The sequence below is a fragment of the Panthera tigris genome, chromosome D4 (assembly GCF_018350195.1).
Source record: "Panthera tigris isolate Pti1 chromosome D4, P.tigris_Pti1_mat1.1, whole genome shotgun sequence".
Taxonomy (NCBI): domain Eukaryota; kingdom Metazoa; phylum Chordata; class Mammalia; order Carnivora; family Felidae; genus Panthera; species Panthera tigris.
Window position 1 is genome coordinate 55247372 of NC_056672.1, and position 25173 is coordinate 55272544.

The 25173-nt window shown below is 47.9% G+C and overlaps 1 protein-coding gene and 1 long non-coding RNA gene across 5 annotated transcripts; one reads left to right on the forward strand and one right to left on the reverse strand.

The window, feature by feature from the left end:
- Window positions 1-662: 662 nt before the first annotated feature.
- NOL6 (nucleolar protein 6) lies at window positions 663-14643 on the reverse strand. Of its 3 annotated transcripts, none has more exons than XM_007076569.3 (26): window positions 14557-14643; window positions 13312-13518; window positions 13110-13226; window positions 10045-10224; window positions 9508-9676; window positions 9142-9276; window positions 8894-9057; window positions 8685-8805; window positions 8422-8480; window positions 8236-8337; window positions 7917-8032; window positions 7591-7768; window positions 7292-7414; window positions 6970-7118; window positions 6744-6819; window positions 6375-6515; window positions 6114-6231; window positions 5882-6036; window positions 5615-5778; window positions 5008-5160; window positions 4675-4772; window positions 3775-3899; window positions 3563-3652; window positions 2969-3163; window positions 2751-2852; window positions 663-2526 (listed from the first exon to the last, which is right to left on the reverse strand). In XM_007076569.3, exons 1-26 carry the CDS (start codon window positions 14608-14610, stop codon window positions 2377-2379), a joined length of 3441 nt encoding a protein of 1146 aa, XP_007076631.2. In that variant the 5' UTR covers window positions 14611-14643; the 3' UTR covers window positions 663-2376. The 3 variants fall into 3 exon arrangements, with proteins under 3 accessions (XP_007076631.2, XP_042820513.1, XP_015390523.2); XM_042964579.1 differs by lacking the exon at window positions 14557-14643 and adding an exon at window positions 14218-14284; XM_015535037.2 differs by lacking the exons at window positions 663-2526; window positions 2751-2852 and having other exon boundaries at window positions 3035-3159.
- On the forward strand, window positions 14379-22153 carry LOC102971561. Of its 2 annotated transcripts, none has more exons than XR_006210606.1 (5): window positions 14379-14901; window positions 19100-19307; window positions 21031-21094; window positions 21522-21630; window positions 21901-22153. It is a non-coding gene; the product is annotated as an uncharacterized LOC102971561 (long non-coding RNA). The 2 variants fall into 2 exon arrangements; XR_006210607.1 differs by having other exon boundaries at window positions 19104-19307.
- The last annotated feature ends 3020 nt before the right edge of the window (window positions 22154-25173 follow it).

Sequence of the window (25173 nt, forward strand, 5' to 3'; positions counted from 1 at the left end):
AACATGGAGGTAGCAGGGCCAGGGCTCATTTTCCAAGTGGGGACTGGCGTCTGCACCTCTTGGAGCCACCTGCTGCAGTTTTGCCCGGGGGCAGATTCTGTTCCCTCCTTCACCAGGATAATCTAGAACTGGGTTTGTGAAAAGGCCAGAAGCTACAGGACTGAAGCCGACCCACGGATGGAAACAGGATGGTTTGAAACAGGCCAGCACCATCCTTCCCCAGAGCCTACAGAGGGACTGTGGAGAAAATAAGTGAAGAGGAACCAGGGAACACCACAGAACCAAGGTCCATGAGGGCTGGAACTGCATTTCTTTCCCCAAACACAAAGTCTTGTACACCTCTGCCTGGAGTTCATGAATCAAGAGCACAGCTCACATAGCCCATCATTGTATTCTCTATGACATGCCAACATCTAATCTCATGACGGTGACAGGTAGGGACCGGTACAGGTTCACAAAGACTAACAGACTTGGGACAAAATTCAAGATCAGGGCTCCCATATGTGGCTTATCGTCTTTTTTTTTTTTTTTTTTTTATCTTTATTTATTTTTGAGAGAGAGAGAGCAAGTGGGGGAAGAACAAAGGGAGAGGGAGACACAGAATCTGAGACAGGCTCCAGGTTCTGAGCTTTCAGCACAGAGCCCAACGCAGGGCTCAAACTCATGAACCATGAGATCATGACCTGAGCTGAAGTCAGACGCTCAACCAACTGAGCCACCCAGGCATCCCTTATCATCTTGAGGATGAACCCTGATAACCAGGCATCAATCTCTTCACAAACAGGCCCATGCCTGCTGCTGAACCTTTCAGAAAATGAGGATAACTAAAAGCACATACTTCACAGGGCTGGTATTGTTGCATGATCACGTTCCTGCACATAAGACATGTAAAATAACGGAGTGCCCAGCATTTACCAGGCACTCAAAATGTCAGCTGCATCTTAATTCTCAGGGTGCAACTCATTGTCACCTCCACACTCATTCTAGGCAGAGATTACAAATTATGATTCCCTTGTCCTTAAAGCATTTTGGTGGGCCTGCTTGCTCTCCATCTGCCTGGCCTAGATGCCCCTTCTGCACACACCTGCATCCTACTTGAGCATTGTCCTGGGTACCACGAAGGTGCCAAGAAATCTGTTCAAACATGTTACCTGCCCCCAGAGAGTTTACTTCTAGGAGACAATGTTAAAACTATGTGAAAATGGCAGAAAAGCCAGGAACATGGGGAAATTAAGTGACTTAATTTTAAATCAGAGTTTAAAACAACAGAAGAGTTCACGCCCTGTATGCAACTACGAAGTAAACCGAACAGACAGTAATTGCTCTCATGTTTCAGACGAGAGAAAGAGCACCTCAGGCTGGGGGCGAGGGAAGGGTTGGAGGAGGAAGCACTATTCGAGCTGAGTCTGGAAAAACAGCCAGGATTAGGGGAGACGGAGAAGGGAGAGGCTGCTGCAAGTGGGGTGTGGACCGGGGTGAAAGGAGGCAGCACCGCCCCCCACCCTGGCACTGAGAGCTCCTGGAGAGCAGGACTTGGGGCTTGTTCCCCCCGCACCCTTACTGCAGGGATGCAGTGGGGACAGTGTGTGACATGAATGGGCAGATGCCATGGAGCCGGGGGACTGAGACACTGAGCAGCCAGGGCAACGCTGAGTGCTTTCTGCAGCTCTCCCGGACTAGGGGACCATCTGTCCCCCTCACCCCTTCACCCCTTCTCTGGTTCATTGGGTACCCAGCCCCTCCTGTCCTCTGTGCTTTCCCATGGTGTACCCTGGAAAGTAACAGCACCCACACAGGAGAGACCCGTGTCCCTTCAATGGGCTCTATTCATACTCACAGAGCCCCTTTCCCACTGCTCAGTGCAGATATTCTGTGAGCCTCAAGAAGTGCCATACCTTCTCTGGACCCCATTTAAAGGCCTGACACTGCCCTGAAGGGCATACTAAGGTGTAGGCACACATCCTGGCAATGGGAAGGGGAGACAGCCTCAGCCTTGGGCAAATGTCCTCCTCTCCACACTTCTGGAAACATCCTAGGAAGAAAAGGAAAAAAAAAAAAAAAAAAGCCCAGACTAAGGCTGACAGGTGGATGGATCTCCTGGGTTCATTCAGTTTGCTGAGCTGGCTTGCCCTCCTCTTCTGGAAGTTCAGACAGGCCCAGGGGACTCTGTAAGAAACCAGGCCCCTGCTCTGATGCTGAGGCATCAGACAGAAATTTGGGGCAGGGCTTTTCTAGGGGAACATCTCAGTGTGTTTAGGCCAGCAGGTACTCCATGGAAGATCCGTACGCAACGAGGATGGAGATCATGCCATTGACATCTTGCTCCAGAGGTCTGAAGTCCGGCTGTACACCTACAGCTTGCTCCTGGGGTGGAGATCACACAGTCCACCTCTCACTTCGGGCCTCCACAGCCTGTACCAGGCCTTCACCCAGGATGGCAAAGTCCTCCAGGATTGCTTCTACATTGGGCACCATCACCAGCTCCCCACTTTGAGACACCACCATGTGCCCCTTTGTGTTGGACGCCTAGGGGAACCAGAGAAATATGGACTGAGGTGTCACAGAGGCACACCCAGAGACACCAAGCCGGGTGGGGGTGGGGAGCAGTAGCAGTAGTATAGATCGACACACAAGACACATGCTTCACACCTGACCCATGCAGTCAGGGAGCATGCCACATACAGACATGCATGCCCACATGGAACCACATGAACACACTTGGGAACAACACTTATCATCAGCCAGCACACCTTGAAGGGCTGGGGCTGGAAGCTGGTGGGCTTCCAGAGAACACCAATCACCTCTCCACCATGCTGGTCATAAAAGAAAAGGGCCAGGTCCCCAAAGGCCTCCTAGGAAAGGGCAGGACATAGATAATATTACACATAGACATCTGAGAGTCACCTCCATGGCCCCAGCTTCACCTGGAAGCCCCCTCCCCAGGTTTAGTCAGCCCTTTAGGACCTACCCTGAGCTGTGCCAGATAAAGCTGAGGAGGATCGTAGCCTAGCACAGGCATCAAGGACGAGGGCCCTGGCTCATTGAGCAGGCCACGGCAGAAGGAGGCAGCTGGTGAGTCCACGGCTTGGCGGTGCCGGGGGATGTGGCGGGGAGACAGGCGGATCAACACGTCATACATATCCAAGGGTGGCCGGAACACTGTCTGAGGGAGTACCGTAGTGCCCACTGGGAGTTGGGAGCTGGACCACAAAGCCTTCCACATGCCCACCTTGGTTCCCTCCTTCCCTTTTGTCTGACCCCCCATTAGGGGCCCAAATGTTCATCTGAAGGTGGGAACATCAAGCCCCAGCTGGTGTCAGCCAGCTTCAATCTGTCAGGAGGAGCACAGGCTACAAGTGTGAGGCCTGGATAGAGCCAGGGACCTGGTTCTCCTGTAGGTTCCACCACTGCCAGGCACCATGGGCAGTATCAATGCCTTCTGTGGATTCAGTCTTGCCAAACAAGAGGGCTGAGCATCCTGTGAGAGCCCCTATAGCTTCAGATTCCCAATGTTCAAAGACAGAATCCCTAGAACCCGAGTCACTCTTGGTCAAGGGCTTACCCTGATGTCCCCAGGCCCCCGGGGATCCATTAGCTGCTTCTCTAGGACAGGCAAGGCCTCGGCTGCCAGGACCACAAGCTGCTGTAGGATCTGAGGGGATACACACAATCAAATACATCAAACCTGAGTGTGGGTCTTTCTTAGCTCATGCTCGGCCTGCTTTCTCCTTGGGGGAGAAGACCACAAATTTAGAGGTAAGGATGGGATTGAACCTGGGGTGATGGTCCATCCTGTGTCCATACAGAGTTTTTACGATCCTGGGGGGTAAGGATGACCATGACTGGGAGTTGTCTCCGAGCTGCCAGGAAGCCACTGCGGATCTCCACCTCCTCTTCCACTGTGAACAAGAGGGGGTCCTGGGTCAGCCTGCCCCCTTCCCCAGCTCTACTACCCCAGATCTTCCTACTGTACACCCAACAGCTGCCCATCACAGGGATTTTCCAGTGCCCCTCCCCCAAAGGACAAAGGCAATGTAAAGGACACCATGTTTGCCTCAATTGGGTGGGGCGTTAAACTCTCAGCCTCAGCCCAAAGGCAGAATTTTCCACTGCCTGGCACCCCATTCTAGTTTCCGGGCCGACACAAGCTGAGGCCTGCCCCTGACCCCCTTCCCACCCTATGCTCCCACACACCTGGGGAATTAGGAAGCTGACACCCTCCTCTCTGCTTGGACCAGGAACTCCTCATGTTACAGCTGAAAATCATCACCCCCACTCACCAAGAAGTCTGGACATCTATTCTAACCTGGGCCCTGCCCTGATCCCCACAAGACTTCTCACTTAGTGTTCAGGGTCCCCCTTCTACTCTCCTTTCCCCTTCACAGCCCCCTCCAGGTAGCTTGTTTACCACCCCGGTCCATTCTGTTTCTGAGCATCATAGGAACAAACCATAGCTCTATAGCCTTAGAGCTCCCTAAAGCCTTGACTGGGCCTCTTCCTCCTAGTAACTCCCCACCCCAAGGCATCAGGGCCAGGCACAGATATCTGGGAAGGGGAAGCCACGAAAAAAGCCCTATCTAATAAACTGGCGTGGAAAACCCTTGTGTGCCCTATTGCTCTGCAATCCACAAAGGTTTTTTCTTGCAGGAGTCTGACCCCAGTCCTACCACTTACCAGTGAGCTCATTGTTGAGGTTGACAATAAGGGGGTTGTTCTTCCAATCAAAGGTTGATATCAACAAAAGGAACCGAAGGAAGCCCACCTGGGGGGAGCTGAGAAGAAGGAATGAGTAAAGGGTCTGGGCCCAACCACACATCCCAGGGCTTTCCCCACGGCCTAGACAATCTAGACCCCCCAGCATGGATGGGGGTGTGAGGTGTCTTAGAACCTCTTCTGTCACTTTTTTTAGCTACCCTTTCCCATTTGGACTGAAGGTACAGCCTAAGGGACGACAACTGGCCCCAAGGGGAACTTTCTGGCTAGAGAAAAGATGGAGTTCGGAATCACCTGGGAGGGGTGAAGGGCTCAGGGTGCAAGAAAAGAGCAGCAACCACCAGGTCCAGGCTCTCATCGGTGAGCCCCTCACCCAGAAGCTGGGCGCGCACCCACCGCTTGGCCAGCCGTGCCACACCTGAGAAGGCTGGGTGCTGCTGCTGGAGTCTGTGGGGGGAAGAGGGAAGTGGCAATGAGACTCAGGCACTCAGGGCCCAAGAAGAGTATTTCTGCTCTACCACCACTATTTATTCAACCTTTACCCAAAGTTGCCCTCTGTACAGAATCTCACATCCCCCTAACTAACACCCCAACAGATCAGTCCTATAAAATTCCCATTTCAGGGGCGCCTGGGCGGTGCAGTCGGTTAAGTGTCTGGCTCTTGACTTCGGCTCTGGTCATGATCTCATGGTTCTGTGAAATTGAGCCCCACATCAAGTTCTGTGCTGACAGCACAGAGCCTGCTTGGGATTCTCTCTCTCTTCCTCTCTCTAAAAAATGAATACATAAACCATGGTATAAATTTATACCAGGTGGCCTCCCAGAGAGACAGGTGGCCAGGAGAGCAGAATAGAAACAGGCAAGGATCTACAGACAGAAGAACCTATGCAGGTGGCCATACCCATGCAAGGCACTGGTGAGCAGGGGCAACTGCCTTGTGTCCCTCTCAAGGCGGAGGGAGGCAGGCGTGTCCCTCAATGAGATCATCCCCTCAGAGCTCCGCATTTCCTTCAGGATCTGGGGCTCCCGCTGATAGGCCACACGAATCCGGAACACAAACCCATCCTGTTCAAAGAGGGTATGGGATGGGAGACACGTGTCAGCATGGGACACCCTAACACCCTGTGCCCTCCCTCTCTGGGGAATCCCTACCCTACACCAGTCTAACCTTGAGGACATCAGTGTGCATGGCTGTGGCACGACACTGTAGCCCATGCTGTTGGGTCAGCAGCTCCGCCAGGCGCAGCTGGAAGGCAGCTCGGACCCGGCGTATGGCCTCAGCATCCTGTGGCCACTGACCACTGCCCTCCAGATGACATACCACTAGGAAGAAAAGAGGTTCAAGACTGCAGCATGGAGTGGGAACAATTTCTCTCAACCCCTCCCAAGAGGATCCTCACCAGTCATGGGCTCCACATAGGCTGGACAGGGCTTGTCAGGCCGAGGCAACAGCGAGGCCTGCTCTCGCAAGTGATCGTAGAAGGAGTAGGCTGGCCAGACTGGGGTTGGTGGGAACACCTATGGAAGATGCAGGGCTGAGGTAGGGGCTCAGGACTGAGAAAGTGAACACAGTCAGGAGTCGGAAAGGGGAATACTGGAGGAATGGGGTAGAGACAAGGAATCGCTAAGCAGAAAAGGCTTCCTGCCACCTTCCACCTCACCTCAGTGTAGCGCAGTACTGGATGAGCTCCCTGCACAGCAGACACAGTCAACGGGAGACCTTCTAGCCCCCACAGGAGGCGGCTGAGGTCATCGTAGCAACGCACTGCTGCTGCCAGGGCTTCCTCACCTGTGCTGGAGGTCTGAGAGGGAGAACACAGTCAGTCAGGAGGCCAGGACCCTACAGAACCCCACCACCACCCAGGATATTGCCACAGCTCGGGCTGCTGCAGAGCCAGCACCCCCTCTGCTGGACACTATGAGAAGTGCAGCCCGGCTGAGGTGTGCTCTCCACCCCCTACCTAAGCTGGCCACACAAGCTACTCTGCAACCCCTAGCCTTAACCCTTAGCCCTGACCCATGACCCTTACCTCTTTCGGGCTTTGGATCAACGCGTCCAGAAGGCCCCCCACATAGTGGACACAGGTATCTGGGATGTCGGCATGGCTGGGAAAGGGGCAGAGACTCAGTGTGGGCACTGAGGAATATGGAGAATGCTGCTGGACATTCGCTGCTCAGCCCAAAGCCTGGGCCAGACCCTCCTAAAAGGCTCCCCAACCCACCGGTGCTTCCCAGCATCCAGATGCTAACACTCACAGTGCCAAGAGATGGGTGACCACCTGGTGGGGAATAAGGCGCTTCTGGGCCATAGAGGCTGCCTCCCAGACCACAGCTTCCCGAATGGCTCCATCCTGGAAACGCCGAAGCTCTGAGCGAAATCCCCAGAACTGGCGGAAGTCAGCAGCCTGAGGAAAGGCAATGGGTGGTGGAAGAAATCAACAAAGATGGGCTTTATCAGAAATCCCCAACAGGACTCAATCCAGGTGGCATGAGGATGATCCACCCTACTCCTGCCAGTGCACGGCCTGGAGTTCCCAAGACAGAGCCAAATCACCCCCCAGACCCCAGAGCTCCTCACCTCGGGCTGGTTGGCTTCCGGACCCAACTCAAGGACACTGGTCAGCCCCTCAGGCCGGAGGAGCAATCCTAGGGTCAGGGTCCCAGAGTCTCTGTGCTTCGGTGGATCCTGGCTAATGTCCCACTATAGGGTGTAAAAAGGCTGAGTTCAAGCCAAGAATGCCCCAGCTTGACCTGGAAATCCAGTTTCCAACTAGGTAGAAAGATCTAGCTAGAGGGATGGTGTGTCTTTTGTATTACCTGAGACCCTAGATCTAGTCCTCCTTAAACCCACAAACTCCCTACCCCACAGCACCTCACCTCTAACACTGGGGGCCGAGAGTGGGCCAGCAGGTGAAGGCGGGACCCCAGACCCTGCTCCAGGAGGGTGGTCAGTGAGCCCAAAGCAGCTGAAACATAGTCCCCACCAAGATCCTGCAGCTCTGGCCACAGCTTTAGCCGGTGACATGCTGCCTGCAGGCGACTCAGTGGATGGAGACTAGAGGGACAAAGAGACAGAATGAGGTACTGCTGACCCCAAGTACCACCCCCTCCCCAAAACCAGGAACATCTGAGCACCTCTGCCCCACCACTGTAGCTCCAGGGAAAAAGAACCCACTGACATAGCCTGTCAGCCATAAACTTACTGCAAGACGTGGTCAAAAGCCCGGATCACGGGTTTGGGAGTCATCAGCAAAAATTGGAATCCATCATCAGCTCTGCTGTCCAGCAATGCCATAGACAGCCGTGCCTCATGCTGTACCTGGGGCCACAGGGTAAGCAGGGAACTCACATGTGAGATTATCACCACTATACCCCTCCCTTCAGTGACCTGAGGGCTCAGACCAAGAGACATGCCTGACCTAAGCTCTTTGGAGAAGAGTTTCTGGGGTTCTGGTACTGGTAGAAGGGACACAGTCTGGACTGGGACACCTGGGGAATCCAGGAATGGGGAACCATTGGTACCTGGTGGTAAGTAGAGGCAGTGACATCAGCACAGAGGTTGAGACAGCCTGAGGAGTCCAGGAAGACAACAGAGAAGGCCTGATGGAAGTCAGCCAGGGCCGGCTTGGAGGCATAAAAAAGAAGCCAGTCAGGGTTGAGCCCTTACCTTCAGGCCTCCTTGCCCAGCCCCAGCCCTGCCCCACTCACCAAGGAAGGATCTGAGCTGAGACATAAGCTGATCCCATTGACTGTCAAATCTGTGGTGGCTGAAGTGAGCCAGAGAAGATGGGTGTGTCAGAAGGTATCCTCCTCCCTGGGGACCCAGCACTAATGACACTCTCCCTCCTCCCTGCCTCCAGAATTCAGTTTGCTCTTCTGTCTTATGTTAAGAAACTGAATGACCCTTGATAGAATGAGAGGATTCACAGGATGAGTAGAACCCTTGGCCTTTCTGAGTCTAGCCACCTTACCCAGAAACTGCAAGACGCTTCTCAGGACCTGGTAGCCACTCATGGTGGTGTGGATCTTGCGTGTGGACACAAGGAAGGCAACCAGCATGGAGACAAGGAACCCACTGAACCCTCCCAGGCCCTGAAAAAGAGATGGAGACAGAGAGGCCCAAGCTCAGAGCCAACCCGCCACTCAGTGAGGCAGGGAAGCTGGGCCACTCCCAACTCACCTTGTCCAGTTCCCGCTGCCGCAGCCAGACCTTCAGAAGTGCCACGCCATCCTTCAGCCCCAAGGCTGAGCCCAGCACAGTTGACAGCAGCTGCACGTGAGACTCAAGGGCCATGTCCTGCAGAACCCATGTATTATAGTGGGGGGTGGGAGGCTCTGGGCTACCTGTGGGGGAGGGGAAGCCATGAGAAGAGAAATACCCACAACACTCTTCCCTTCAGCTCCACCTTGACACAAGTGCCTGCTCACCATCCCCTGGGGGACTCTGCCCTCGGTACCAGGCAGAGCGCACATTGTTCTTAGATGGCAGCAGGCGGCACAGGCGGAAGAAGTCAGGTGGAGGGCATGGATGCAGACGTACAGTGACCAGGCGCTCATCCTTCCCTGGGGGAGACAGGGAGTGCTGAGATCCTTCCAGGTGGGTCTCTGTGCCACCCTCCTCCTACCTGAGGGTACCGGGTACCATGCCCTCCCACTTCAGAATCTGAGGTCTTTGTACCTTCCCCCTCAAACCTGAGGCCTAAGCCTCTCACCTTGGACTTGAGGCCCCATGCCCCCCCCACCACTGAATCTGTCACTCCATACTGTGCCTTCAGCCCAGTATGTGCCTCCCACCATGTGGCCGAAGTAGCAGCGAGGGTTTCAGGTGGCAGCCATTGGTGTAGGAGAAGCGAACACTGCCAAAGAAGGGGTCTTGGCCCAGGTGGTGAGCTAACTGGGCCAGGTAGAGAGCACGCTTGCGGAAGTAGCGCTGGTTCAACCCATCCTTGTCCTGTAGGAGCTCCTGGAGAGGGTCAGAAAAGAGAGACATGCCCAGGCACTTAAATGCTTTTTGTTAGAGAGCTTGGAGGCCAAGATGAAGCCAAGGTGAGTCACAGTTTAGAAACCTCAGGGAATTTTGCTGGCCAGAGTGCATGAACCAGGGACAACACCACCATATCTAGTTCTCAGATGACGAAGGCAAAGTTCCAAAGGGCAGCAACTGGCCCAAAGGCACATTTAAGCTGCCCTCAAGATGACAGCAGTGATCTGCTCTTTTGATTTCGAGTTCAGATTTCAATCCCCTGGCAAGTGGCAGGTGGGAAAGAAAGACCCAAGAATTTGTAGGTGGTGAAGCAGCAGTCTCTCCATTCCCCAAACTCTAGACCTCACCTTGGGCATGGTCACTGCCATATCCACATTAATGTCCGGCCGGACGCAGGTACCCAGAAGGTAGCTGCCCACAACAGTGACCTGGGCTGGAGGCAGGAAGCAGAAAGAGCCCTTCACAGTATAGGGCACTTGGTGGAGGGGTACTCGAACCCCAGCTGGGAGCCAGGTCTGGTCAGTCAGCTGTGGGGACAGAGACAGTGATACATATTATTTGACTGCCTCCCTGACATGTCCCCTTGGTGTCTAGTAGACGTCTCAAATTAAACATAGCACATTTGAGGGGCGCCTAGATGGCTAAGTAGGTTAAGTATCCAACTCTTGATTTTGGCTAGATCATGATTTCGTGGTTCATGGGTTTGAGCCCCACATCAGGCTCTGTGCTAAGGGCATGGAACCTGCTTGGGATTCTCTCTCACTCTCTCTCTCTGCCCCTCATCAACTTGTGCATGCATGCTCTTTCTCAAAATAAATAAATAAACTTTAAGAAAATAAAAACAAAAATAAACACATCAATACATTTGAAGTCAAACTCCCAGTCTTTCTGTAAACACATCCTCTCCATTAAGGCAACTTCATTCTAGTTGCTCAAGCCCAAAACATTTAGTCACCTGAACTCATCTCTTAAAAACATCCATTTCACTTTTAAGAGCATCCAGACACTAACCACCTCTACTTCTCTATCCTAATCTGAGATGCCACCATTTTCCAGTGGATCACCGCATAATAGGTTTCTAGCTAGTCTCCCTGATTTTATCTTTATCCCCTTCCCTTCTACCTTTAACACAACAGCCTGAGTGAATTACATTCTTAAAAATTATCAAGGACCCTCAAAGAGCTCTTTTTACGTGAGTTATATCTATACTTACCGTATTAGAAATTAAAATGAAGAATTAAAAAAAATTTATTACTTTTTTTTTAACTTAAATTTTAGTTAGTTGACATACAGTGCAATATTGGTTTCAGGAGTAGAATTCAGTGATTCATCACTTACAACACTCAGTGCTCATCACAAGTGCCCTCCTTAATACCCATCACCCATCTAGCCTATCCCCTACCCACGTCCCTCCATCAGCCCTCAGTTTGTTCTCTATCATTAAGCGTCTTTTGTGGTTTGTTTCCTTCTCTTCCTCCCCCCACCCCTGCCATTCTCATATGTTCAGCTTTTTTATTTCTTTTTTTATTAAAAAAATTTTTTTTAAACATTTTATTTATTCTTGAAAGACAGAGAGACAGAGCACAAGCAGGGGAGGCGCAGAGAGAGATTGGGAGACACAGAATCCAAAGCAGGCTCCAGGCTCTGAACCGTCTGCACAGAGCCCGATGCAGGGCTCGAACTCATGAACCGTGACATCATGACCTGAGCTGAAGCTGGATGCTTACCCGACTAAGTCACCCAGGTGCCCAACACCTGTTTTATTTCTTAAATTCCACCTATGAATGAAATCATATGGTATTTACCTCTCTGTTTGCCTTATCTCACTTAGCATACTACATTCTAGCTCCATCCACGTTGTTGCAAATGGCAAGGTTTCATTCTTTTTGATGGCTGAGTAATATCCCATTGTATATGTATACCACATTTTTATCCATTCATCATTCAATGGACATTTAGGCTCTCTCCATAGTTTGACTATTGTTGATAATGCTGCTATAAACATTGGGGTGCATGTACCCCTCGAATCTGTATTTTTCATCCTTTGGATAAATACCTAACAGTGCAATTGCTGGATGGTAGGGTAGCTCTGTTTTTAGTTTTGTGAGGAACCTCCACACTGTTCTCCAGAGTAGCTGAACCAGTTTGCATCCCCACCAACAGTGCAAGAGGGTTTCCCTTTTTCCGCATCTTCATCAACACCTGTCGTTTCTTGTGTTATTAATTTTAGCCACTCTGACAGGTGTGAGGTGGTATCTCATCATGGTTTTGATTTGTATTTCCCTGACAAGGAGTGATGTTGAGCATCCTTTCATGTGTCTGTTAGCCATGTGGATATCTTCTTTGGAAAAGTATCTATTTATGTGTTCTGCCCATTTCGTAGCTGGGTTATTTGTTTTTTGGGTGTTGAGTTCAGTAAGTTCTTTATAGATTTTGGATACTAACCCTTTATCAGATGGGTCATTTGCAGATATCTCCTCTCATTCTGTAGGCTTTTAGTTTTGTTGATATTTTTTTCTTTTTTTTAGAGAGTGTGTGAGCAGGGAAGAGGGGAAAACAGAGACAGAAAATCTTAAGCAGGCTCCATGCTCAACATGGAGCCTAACACAGGGCTCGATCCCACGACCCCAGGATCACAACCTGAGCTGAAATCAAGAGTCAGACATTTAACCGATTGAGCCACCCAGGTGCCCCTGAGTCAACTTTTTAAAAATGAAGCTAGATCACATCACTGTTACACCAAAAAAACGTCCCATCAGTGGTTCCTCTTTTTACCCAGAGCAACAGCCAGTCCTTGTTTCGGTGTAACGAGGCCCTGAGTGAAATGCCTCCTTCCTCCATTGCCTTTTTGAACTCGTGTCCTTCTATTTTCCCCTCATTTAATCCCAGGAACATACCAGACTTACTACTGCCTTTGAACCTTTGTGTTGACTATTCCTTCCTTAGATATCTACATGGTTGACTCACTTCCTCCAAATCGTCAGACTACTGTCACTTCAATGAGGCCTACCTCAACTACCCTATTTAAAATTGGAAACCATTCCCACCCTCTGATATTCCCACAATCCCCTTACCTTGCCCTACTTTCTCCTTTTTCCATAGTGTTTACCATTTTCTAATATTGCCACTCAGTTTACTCATCATGTTTATTGTCTACTATCTGTAAGTCCAACACTAGAAAGTGGGCTGCTTTATTCACTGATGTATCCTAAGAACACAGCTAATGCAAGGAACATAAATGTTTGCTGAACAAATGAACACATGGTTGACTGTACTTCCAGTTGAGCCTCCTGGCAGTGAAAATGAGCTCCCTAGGACCCCACGCCCTCTGAAGAAGAGCAAGGCCTTGTTTCAGAGGCCTACACTGAGGACCTCTCCTGGACTTCCCAGTTCTTCACTCTACCTGCGTTACCTGGGTCTTAGGAGTTGAGGGCACCTTCAGGACTCGCTGGTTGACCTCCCGTAGGAAAGCATCGATCCGCTCCTTCTTCTTCTCTGACAGCCTTACTTCCTTTAGTAGCTCCTCTACCTGTAAGAAGAGATAGGGGTGAGTTCTTCAGCCTCAGGGTTCCAGGACCATCCCTCTAACCCAAGCCCCAGCCACCCAGTAGTACCTGCAAACGAAGCAAGCTAGAGTGGAACAGACTCTCAGTCTCCCGAAGGCGGTTTAGCTCTTCATTGGTAGGCTCCTTGTACAGTTCTGCCTGGCTAAGCTTCACTGGCTGCAGGAGACTCTCCATTGGAGACCCAACCAAGGTACACTTCTTAGAGTACTCCTTCTTTCCTTCCTGGCGTGTGTCTTCCAGAGCTAGTTCCATCACCTGTGGCCAATGAGAAGAGAAGCCAGTGTGAGGTCAAAGGTGTGTAGCATGCACTGCCTAAAATGCCACCATGATAGGACATGGATAAATGCTTCACAGGTTCCTGTTCACTCTTTTGAACAGAAGTCAGACTGCAAAACCCAGGATTATCATTACTTAGAACATTACTGAGCTCTAGTCTTAAAACTCCTGAGTTGAGGGTTCCCTGTCTATTTGACAGCACAAGCATGGAGCTTGGCTTGGAGCTGGAAGGGGTAGTAGTTGACTGAGCCCTGACCTAAACAATGCCTGAGCTCCTTGTATTTCCAGATACTACGCATCAGGAATCTTCCTCTTTTGCTGGGTTTGTCCTGGGAATTCACAAATGCCATCTCCACTCTTGCTCTATCCAAATCCTGCCAACCTCTAACCTGCCAGCAATCCTTGACCGTAGATTACATCAGTATACATTAAGTGGTCAGTGCTGGAAAGACCTAAACCTACTGCCTCAGGAAAATATACTCAGTAAATCATCCAATCTTCAGTAATCCCAGAAGAAAATGTACACTTGAAGGAAATCAAGGTTTCACAGGTAGTATGCCTACTCTGTCAGCAGGCATCCACACCCTGCACACCCTGGTCTGCAGAATCCTAAACCTTCTTCCCTACAGCCATGGCCCCCGCCTCTACCCCACAGTCCTACACTGGAGAGAGCCTTACTGGAGGGCTCCAGAAGAACCACCATGTGCCCTCCATTACAGCGGCGAGCACAGAACTAGGCACAAGAGGTCAGATCTCATCCAATGACAAGAAAGAGAACCTGGTCGGGGAAATGACCGACGTCACAGAGCTTTCGAAGGAGTGAGCTCAGTAAACTTTATTGCTGCTATCCAAATAACGCCAGGTTCCCCCTGGGTCTGTCTCGGTGCGCCAGACTGGCAACATGGGGGAATAAGGCTCCTCCAGAAGGGACGGCCATCCTGTCCCTCGTCGGCGAGCTGTCAGACTCTGCCACCTCTTGCACGTAGAACATTCCTCCCTCCCAGATGGCTCACCCACCTCCGGGTCCCCAGCAGCTGCCCGATGTTTCGCTCCCGCAGGGGCCGGCCCCATCACTCGGAGTCCAGGTCTTGCTCACGCACTTTGGTTCAAAGCCCACGTGCTCAGCACTTCTTCCCACCCTGGCTGAATTGCTGAACCCCCGCCACAGACCTGCTGAAATCCCGCCACAGAATTGCTGAACCCCTCCACAGAATAACCGAAGCCTCACAACAGAACTGCCAAAGGCTTGCAGCAAAGTCACCGTACCCAACGGGAAACTTCCCGCACCCAGCAGTAAACTTCCCGCACCGCGTGAGGACTACCCTCGTGCCGCAGGACTCCGCCCAGCTCCAGAGCCATTGGGTGAGTGCCCGATGAGTCGCTGGCGATTGGTATCTGTCACTGTCCAGGACCGCCCATCGTGGGGGAGGAGCCAAACAGTGTTCTCCGATTTACGGTCTCTTTGCGACGCCAGACCGGAAGCCTGCCTGTAGTTTAGCGGTCGCTTGCTTTTCCTTATTTCCGCCGCTTGCGTCGAAGGGGGAAGGGCGGAGCTAGTTTGGGCACTTGGGATTGTTTATTTATACCAGTGGTTTCTATCCTTTTTTTCCATCCACCACATCGTCTCAGTTGTGTCGGTTTTGTCAATTCCACCTCCAAAATATACCTTGAATTCGTTCATTCTTCACTGCCTTTAGTGCCAAATTTAGTCCAAGTCACATCATCTCGTGCCTAGATTATAATACCTTTCTCCAGTTTATTATTAAAATTTCCAAATCTACCCCAAAATTGTAATATTAATATAATGAACTCTCATATATTCTTCACCTACCACCCATCATAACTTAGTGATAATGTTTTGTCGGATTTGTCTTTTAGGTATTTACATACTGTTTTGCAGAACCACTTAAGAATTAGTTGTGCACATCCCTGAATACTTAGGCATTAATCTACCAAGAACAAGGACTAATCATAGTCCAGTTATAAAATTCAGAAAATTTAAGCTCTATCAGTACTATTCAAATTTTGCTGATTATCCCAATAATACCCTCTACATAGTAGTATTTTATTTCCTGATGTAAGAGCATGCATCAATTTGGTTGTCACGTTTCTTTTCTCACTCTTAATCTGGGATATTTGCTGAGCTCTCCATTTTTTGGTCTTTTATGACATTTTTGAAGAGTATAGGACAGTTTTATTCAATAGCTTTTTACTTTTTATTTGAGTTCAATATATATGTATATGTGTGTATATGTATATGTAATTATAGATGTATGTACAATGTACACAAAATTACATATATACACATATGCATATATAATTCCATACATGCATATATAATCACACATATATGATTATATATACATCTGATTATGTATATACATATGTATACATGGAGGAACTACATAAGGTAATTCTTCCTAATTACATAAGGTTTGAATATGTATAAACCAAACATACCCATGTTACCAGCTCCCAGAAAAGCAGAACATTTCTTGAACCTTTAGAATCTCCCCTCATTCTGCCATCTAGTCATTATGCCTCAAGAGTAACTACTATCCTGACTTCTAATAGTACCGACTAATTTATGCAATAGCTTTTAAAGGAATTTTTCACAAGAGTGGTCTTGTCCTTCTTCAATCCATTTCCATGTAGTTGCCAGAATGAGTGTCTTGAAACCATCATTCTCTCATGTCACTCTCCTCTTAAAAACTCATCATTCATATTAAATACGAATTTTAATAAAACCTCAATCAGTATGGTCCTTCCCTGGCCATGCCATCCTTTCTCTTGATACTCTACCCTTGTAAAATAAAGAACTTAATGTTCTTTTTTTTTTAATTTTTTAAAGTTTATTTTTGAGACAGAGGGCATGAGCAGGGGAGGGCAGAGAGAGGGAGACACAGAATCTGAAGCAGGCTCCAGACTCTGAGCTGTCTGCACAGAGCCCAACATGGAGCTTGAACTCACAAACTGCCAGATCATGACCTGAGCCAAAGTCAAACGCTCAACTGACTGAGCCATCCAGGTGCCCCAAGAACTTATATCATGTTCTTTCACATCTCAGAGACTTGAGCCAAGCTGTTTGCTCTGCCTGGAACACTTTTTCTCGACTTTTTCTCTGCTTCAGTTATCAGCATAAGTATCACATCTTTAATTAGGCCTTCCTGATCATCTGATCTGAAATATGTTTTTCCTTATCTCATCATCCCATTTGTTTCTTTTTAGCACTTTTTTTTTTTTTACAATTTTTTGATTGCTTATTAGTTGTCTCTTTGTTTTTGACTGTGAATCCATGAAAACAAGGACCACGTCTACATGGCCAATGCCTAGCACACTGCAAATACTCAGTAAGTGTTTACTGAATGAATGAATGTGACCACTGTCAACCTTTATAGCCTTGTCTCTGACCATTGTTTCTATCAAATTTTATGCCCCAGCCATATTGAACTACTTGGAGTTTCCCTAGTTACCTGGCTTTTTGTCCTGGGCCTTCAAACTTGCTGTCCTTTTTGCTCAGTGTCTTCATTGTTTTTTCCCCAGCTTTATTGAGATATAACTATTGTATAACATTTTTTAAAGATTAAAAAAATTTTTTAATGTTTATTTATTTTTGAGAGAGAGACAGAGCATGAATGGGGTAGGGGCAGAGAGAGAGGGAGACACAGAATCCGAAGCAGGCTCCAGGCTCCAAGCTGTCAGTACAGAGTCCGACGTGGAGCTCAAACTCACGAACTGTGAGATCATGACCTGAGCCGAAGTCTGGCGCTTAACCGACTGAGCCACCCAGGTGCCCCTACATTTTTAAAAGATTTTTTAAGAGGTGTCTGTGTGGCTCAGTCAGTTAAATGTCTGACTTTAGCTCAGGCCATTATCTCACGATTCAAGCCCCATATAGGGTTCTCTGCTGTCAGCTCAGAGCCTGCTTCAGATCCTGTCTCCCTCTCTCTGCCCCTCCCCCACTTGTACTCATGCTCTGTCTCTCAAAAATAAATAAAACATTAAAAAATATAAAATAAAGTCTATGAAAAATGGATTTTTAAAGGTTTATTTATTTTCGAGAGAGAGAAAGCACAAGTTAGGGAGAGGCAGAGAGAGAAAGAGAGAACGAGAATCCCAAGCAGGTTCTGCAATCAGTGTGTAGCCCAACACAGGGCTCAGACCCATTAACAATGAGATCACGACCTGAGCCAAAGTCAGAAGCTTAACTGACTGAGCCCCCCTAGCTGTTGTATAGGCCCCTAGCTGTTGTATAATGTTAAGTATAAGCTTTGCAATGTGATAATTTGTCATATGTATATGTTGCAAAATGATTACCACAATAATGTTATAACTAACATTATATTTAACACATCCTTCACCTCACGTAAATACCATTTGTTGTTGTTGTTATGGTAAGAACAAATAAGATCTATTCTCTTAGTGACTTTCAAGTACACAATACAGTATTGTTTACCATAGTCACCATGCTATACATTAGATCTCCAGAACTTATTCCTTTTTTATTTATTTTTTTCAATATATGAAATTTATTGTCAAATTGGTTTCCATACAACACCCAGTGCTCATCCCAAAAGGTGCCCTCCTCAATACCCATCACCCACCCTCCCCTCCCTCCCACCCCCCATCAACCCTCAGTTTGTTCTCAGTTTTTAACAGTCTCCTATGCTTTGGCTCTCTCCCACTCTAACCTCTTTTTTTTTTTCCTTCCCCTCCCCCATGGGTTTCTGTTAAGTTTCTCAGGATCCACATAAGAGTGAAACCATATGGTATCTGTCTTTCTCTGTATGGCTTATTTCACTTAGCATCACACTCTCCAGTTCCATCCACGTTGCTACAAAACTTATTCCTTTTTTAAAAAGTTTACTTATATATTTTGAGAAAGAGAGAGAGCATAGGGGAGGGGCAGAGGGAGAGATTGAGAGGGAGAGAGAGAGAATCCAAAGCAGCTCCACACCCAACATGGAGCCTGATCTGGGGCTCAATCTCATAAACTGTGAGATCATGACCTGAGCTAAAATCAAGAGTCAGATGCTTAACCAACTGAGCCACGCAGGTGCCCAGAACTTATTCCTCTTGTAACTGGAAGTTTGTATTCTTTAACCAATATCTCCCCAGTTCCCCTACCCCTATCCCCTGGCAACCATAATCTACTCTCTGTTTCTATAAGTTTGGCTTTTTTTTAGATTCCACATATAAGTGAGATCATGCAGTATCTGTCTGCTGACTTATTTCACTCAGCATCATGCTCTTAATGATCATCAATGTTGTTACAAATGGTAGGATTGCCTGCTTTATAGCTGAAGAATGGTTTTTTTATATAAAAATTTTAAAGTTTATTTATTTTGAAAGAGACAGAGACAGTGCAAGTGGGGGAGGAGCAGAAAGAAGAGGGGGCAGAGAGAATCCCAACAGGCTTCATGCTGCCGGCGCAGAGCCCCATGTGGGGCTCAAACTCACGAAAACCTGAGATCATGACCTGAGCTGAAACAAAGAGTCAGATGTTTAACCAACTGAGGCACCCAGGCGCCCCTGACTGAAGAATGTTTTGATTGTTAAGGAAGATTTCCTGGAGGAGATGGGTCTGTGCTAACTCTTGAAGCATAAGTTGAGTTTGGATTGACTGAGAAGATGAATCAGCACCATGGAAGTTTAACAAGCCCTGAGGAAGATCAGAGAGTTGAGAGATAAGTCAACCACTCATTCTACATTGGATGGCACTTAAGAAATGGCAAGCCCGGTGCTCAGTGTCAAGGATAAAGAGATAAGTAAGACATAATGATCACAAGCCAGAAACCTGGGGTAATGTTCTTGCCTTCATAGTTTATAGGCTGGTCCCTCTATTCAATTCTTTTTTTTTTTTTAGATTCCAGCTTTGACCTTTATTTAAGAGACCAGATGGGTTGTCCCAGGAACCAAGTGTCAGCCCTAAGGCCAAGCAAGGCTGGAAAGCCACATCTGGCCCTGCTTCGCCCTGAGCTGCAGCCTCAGCCCCAGTATCCTGCTTGCTACCAGCAAGCGGAGATGCAGGTGCAGGTGGAGGGAGCCCTAGGAGATTGGACGTTGCTATTGACTCATTAAAACAAACAAATAACAAACAAAAACACCCAAAACTATTGATTTGGGGCTTTTTCCTAAACAAACAAAAAAAAGTACACTAAGCTTCTATGTTTCCTGTGACAGGTCATCTGGGGTGGTGGGGGGAAATCTGCATGACTCCCCCTCCCCAACAGCAGCATAACTTCTGTATAACCCATCATCGGGGGCAAAGGGTGGGCACATGGAGGTTATTGGCTCTTGTGTTCATTTAAATGCAATCTCATAGAGGTTTATTCTGCCCCTGCCCTGCTTCCATTTAAAATTGCATTCACCCCTGATGTGCCTGGCTGGCTGTGATGGTAGACAATGCAACTCTTGAATCCTACCATGGGTGTAGAGATCACTTAAAAATAAAATCTTAAAAAAAAAAAAAAAAAAAAAACCAACCTGCACTCACCCTCCCAAAAGAATAATACAAATAAAAAATAAAATTGCATTCACCCCAACATTTTCAGTTTTAGGCTCTAATTTAGTCACCTTCATTAGTACTCACCAAAACTTGCAATATTATTTGTCTAGTAATTACTGATTTTTGTCTGATTCAATCTCAGCCACTAGAATGTAAGCTCCATGACGGCATAACTAAATCATTAAATCATTTAGCATAGGGCCTGTCACATAGCAGGCAATTAATAAATATTTATTGAATGAATAAGTGGCTCTTAAGAGCATCTCAGAGGCTGGGAGAAAGATGTAAACAAATAATTGCAGTATAGGATTGGAGGCGTTGTGTTATGTGTGGATTGTTATGGGCACATTAGAATAGGAATATTACAGGGCTTTGGTTAGGAGCAATCATGCTTAAGTGGGATAACCAAGGTTCAACTCCAGGTTCTGCCATGTACTCACTGGGTCACTTTTTTTTTTTTTTTGGAAAGAGAGAGCTCGTGGGCTGGGGAGGGGGCAGAGAGAGAGAGGGAGAGAAAGAATCCTAAGCAGGCTCCTGTGCTGTTAGTGCCGAGCTTGACACAGGACTCCATCTCATGTTACACGGGATCGTGACCTGAGCCGAAATCAAGAGTTGGACGCTTAACCAACTGAGCCATCAGGTGCCCTACCTTGGGTAAATTTTTTAGCTTTTCTAACTTTTATTATATTCAGGAAAATAGATGTTCTAGTGTGGATGTCATGGATTTTTGAGAGAATTAAACAGGAAACTACATGTAAAAACTCTGTCACAGACTGATGCACAGCAAACATTAGCTATAATTATTAAAGGAAGATTGTGTCTCCTTAAGAACACTATTGGACTTAACATGTGTTAACATATGCAGAATTTAAAAAATGTTGGTCTCCTAAAGAGTCATTCTGTAAGGTAAGAATTGACCTCTCCAAAGAAAATACTCCTACCTCTCATTTATCTTCCAAGATTTCTATATTTTCTCCCTTTAGAAGAAAGAATCATTTCAGAAGAGCCCAGGTTGAGGAGCACCAGGTGATACCAAACAGACTGAGGGTAAGTGTCCTATTTTCTTCACCACCAGAGGGCACCACTAGTCAAGTCAATCTACCCGTCATAAAACAGGAACTCTAGGAAGCTGTTTTTGCCCTTCATTCTTCTGACAAATATGTTTTGAGTACCTACAACATGCCAAACATTGTAGTGGCTTGTATATAAAAAAGGAGCTTGTATAAACAAGACCTGTCATCCTTGTGGAATCTATAATATTGAGCATCTACTATGTGTCTGAGAGATTCTATTAGACATGGGGGTGGAGGGTGGGGTTCAGTTTGCTTTTGCTGTTTTACTGTCCTTGGCTGTAAGCCCATGAGAACAATTACTTAGTGTCTACTTTGTGTCAGACAATGTGCTGGTTGCTGTGGATCCAGGCATGAATATGACACAGTTGCAAACTACTAATAAACAATGTCTTACCTGCTAGGATAAAAAGGCATGAGAAATTCTGTGGAAATAAGAGTTCTTCAGACCAAGAATGGAGAATCTTAAGTACATACTTCATTAACACACTAGGATATAAGCTTCCTACACAGGTATATGTTTATTAGCCACCTCCCTTAGGGCCATGGTTATTGTAGATATTTACTATGAGTTTGTGAGTTTGTTTGAAGCCAGGGAGCAGCTTCTGGTCTGTGTCAGTTGTATGTTCTAGTGGGTTAGGCTAGGGATCTACCATCTTCTGGGGCAGGGTGGGACTGTGATGAGTTTATGTGGGTGAAATGCTTTGAAGATGAACTTTCTGCCTATTTGTCTACTCACATCCTTGTTATTAAAGGTGTCAACATCATCTCCTACGTTTCCAGGTCAGCAATTTTCTTGTCCCTAAATTGAATGCTGGAAGAAGGGAAGTCAGAACCAGCAACACAGCATCATTTTGGGAGAAGGGGATGTATTGACTAAGACATTCTCCCTCCTCTGAAGTGAGCCCTATTTCCAGTGGATTTGGTTCCAAGACCTAGAAAGTAGAGTTGGGAGCTAGGGAAGGATTCTTCAAAATATTGAGATCTCATCTCTGATGAAAAAGAACAACAAAAATAAATAAACAATGCTCCTTCATTGTGGATTGTGCAAAGTGACTTCCTTTTAAAGGGTATGGTATACAAAGGAGGTGAAAAGGGTTACATTACAGTGGACAGACCTGACACACTACCTCAGCCAGGTGATTGAGGTCAATATCAACACTGATAAATCATGTGGATACTATGTGCCCTGATATGATGTGATAAAAAATATCATTTTACTTCTGTGATCTTCCACCCCAAAACCTATAACCCACAAATTCTAATTGAGGGACATTATACAACATACTTGATTAGTACTCTTCAAAACCCTCAAGGTAATCAAAAATAAGGAAAGTCTGAAAAACTGTCACAGTCAAAGGAAGCCTAACAAAACATAAAAACTAAATATAGTGTGGCATCTTAGAACAGAAAATGGACATTATGTAAAAATTAAGGAAATGTGAGTGAAAACTTTAGTTTAATAATGTATCAATATCGATTTATTAGTTATAATAAATGTACTATATTAATGTAAGATGTTAATAAGGGAAATTGGGGTGCCAGGGACATGGTAACTCTCTGTAGTGCCTCCTCAATTTTTCTATAAATCTAAAACTGTGTAAAAAATTGTCTACTAAAAAATCAAGGTGCCTGGTTGACTCAGTTAGTGGTGTGTACAACTCTTGATCTTGGAGTTGTGAGTTCAAGCCCCACTTTAGGTGCAGACATTGCTTAAAAATAAAATCTATTTATGTTCATTTTTGAGAGAGAGAGAGAGTGTGAGTGCAAGAGGGGCAGAGAGAGAGAGAGAGAGAGAGAATCCCATGAGGTGCAGAGAGAGAGGGAGAGAAAGTGTGGAGCCTGGAGTGGGGCTTAAGCTCACCCAATGCAGGGCTCGAACTCACAAACCCTGAGATTGTAGGTTGAGCTGAAGTCAGATGCTTAATCAATTGAGCTATGCAGGTGCCCCCAAAATAAAATCTTTTTTAAAAATGGAGGAGGTGGTGGTGCCTGGGTGGTTCAGTCAGTTGAGCATTGGACTCTTGATTTTGGCTCAGGTCATGATCCCAGAGTTGTAGGATTGAGCCCTGTATCTGGCTCTGTGTTGAGGATGGAGCCTGCTTGAGAGTCTCCCTCTTAAACAAACAAACAAACAAACCATCAAATAAATAAATAAATTTTAAAAATGGAAGGGGTGGTAGCCAGAATACAGCTATGCCTTAGTATTTTTTTCTTTAAAGTTCCTATTTAAAGGGGCGCCTGGGTGGCTCAGTCAGTTAAGTGTCTGACCGCCTCAGGTCATGATTTTGCAGTTCATGAGTTCAAGCCCTGCATCGGGTTCTGTGCTGACAGGTCAAAGCCTGGAGCCTGCTTCAGATTCTGTCTCTCCCTCTCTCTCTGCCCCTCCCCCACTCTCTCTCCCTCTGTCTCAAAAAAAAAAAAAAAAAAATTAAAAAAAGTTCCTATTTATGGATCATTTACCATATGCTAGTAACGCTGTATATAGATGATCTCATTTAATATTTACAGTTGTTTAGTTGTAATTAATCCTCTATTACAGAAGCTGATGAATAAGGAATGGATAATGTAAATCGTGGAGCCAGGATTGGAACTTAAGATCTTTTCAATCTCAAAATTCTAAATGTATGGAACTCTCATAGCATCCTGACTTTTCTAGGAAATGTTTCAGCAGTTATCACAGGAAGAGCCTTCCCAAGAGAAATAGGTATTCTAAATCACCGGGATTTAAGACTGTCTCCCATCTCACTTCACTTACGATTAACTTAAAAGTCCCTCATTTCCAGGTTGGATCTTCAAGCTGAAAGGAACTGTAGGGGGTCAAGGTCCAAGTTCAACCACAGTATTCTTTTTAAGATTTTATTTTTAAGTAATCTCTACACCCCAGGTGGGGCTGGAACCCACAAACCCAAAATGAAGAGTTGCATGCTACACTGAGCTAGCCAAGCACCCTCACAGTATTTCATTTTACCAATAACTGAGGGATAGCCAGAGCACTTGCCCCAAATCACAGAGAAGGGCCAGGAACCCAGGCTCCGTCTGAGTTATTATTTCTCTCTTTATTTCCCACAACTTCCTCTTTGTAGTTAAGAAGAGAAGTAGAAGCTGGCCTATCTGCCTTCCCCATTTCTCGGATGGGAATCGCCCCCCCACCCCCACCCCGGGTGACACACTGCCCTCCAAGGACACACTAGTTTAAGGGCCCTGCAAAAGACGTGTCGGGACAATTGTTCCTGCCCATAAGTCCCATAAACTCAGCACATTCTTGTCAAGCACCTACTGAGTGCAGGGACGGCGGACTTTGTGTCACGGGGAGGGACCTGCAGAGGAACAGAGTTCGTCGGAGGATGGCTGCGAAGCCTGTGGATACACATACAGAGAGGAAGGGAAGGCGCTGGGCAACTCTAGGACCAGTGGTCCTTTCCCGGGAGCTCCCCAGGAATCGCGGCGTCGAGCCGCACAACCGTCATTTGGGGCCAAGGGCATCCCCTGTGGCTACCTTCCGCCCCCACAGCCTCTTAGCCCTTTAAGGGCGGGGGACACGCGTCAGCGTCACAAAGCGCCGCCACCGCGCCTGGTGGCGGAGAGCAGGCGGGGAAGGGGGAGGAGGAGGAGGAGGAGGAGGAGGGAGAGCAGGGAGGGGGAGGGAGGGGCGTGCGCACGCGCGTCGGGCCGCCCGCCGCCGAGAGCCGCCCTCCCTCCCGGCGCGCGCCCCTCCTCCCTCTCACCCTCCCTCCTTCTTCTCGGCTCCGTCGCTCCCGCGGCGCGAGGCGCTCTAGCTCTTCTCCACCTCCTCCGTCGTCGCCCCTCCCCCCGCGCAGCCGCCGCCGCCGCCGCCGTCGCCGCCGCCGCGAGACCCCAGCGCGCCGCGCTCCCCCCGCCCTCCGGCCCCGCGCGCCCTTCGGCCCCAGCAGCCCCTGAGGAGAACGAGAGGGCGAGCGAGCGCGGCGCTCCCGGGCCGGCTCGGCCCCCTCCCCTCACCATCGCCGGCCCTTTGCCGCCCTCCTCCGCTTCCACCCCTTCTCCCCCCCCCCCCACCAAGTTGAGGCCCCCCCC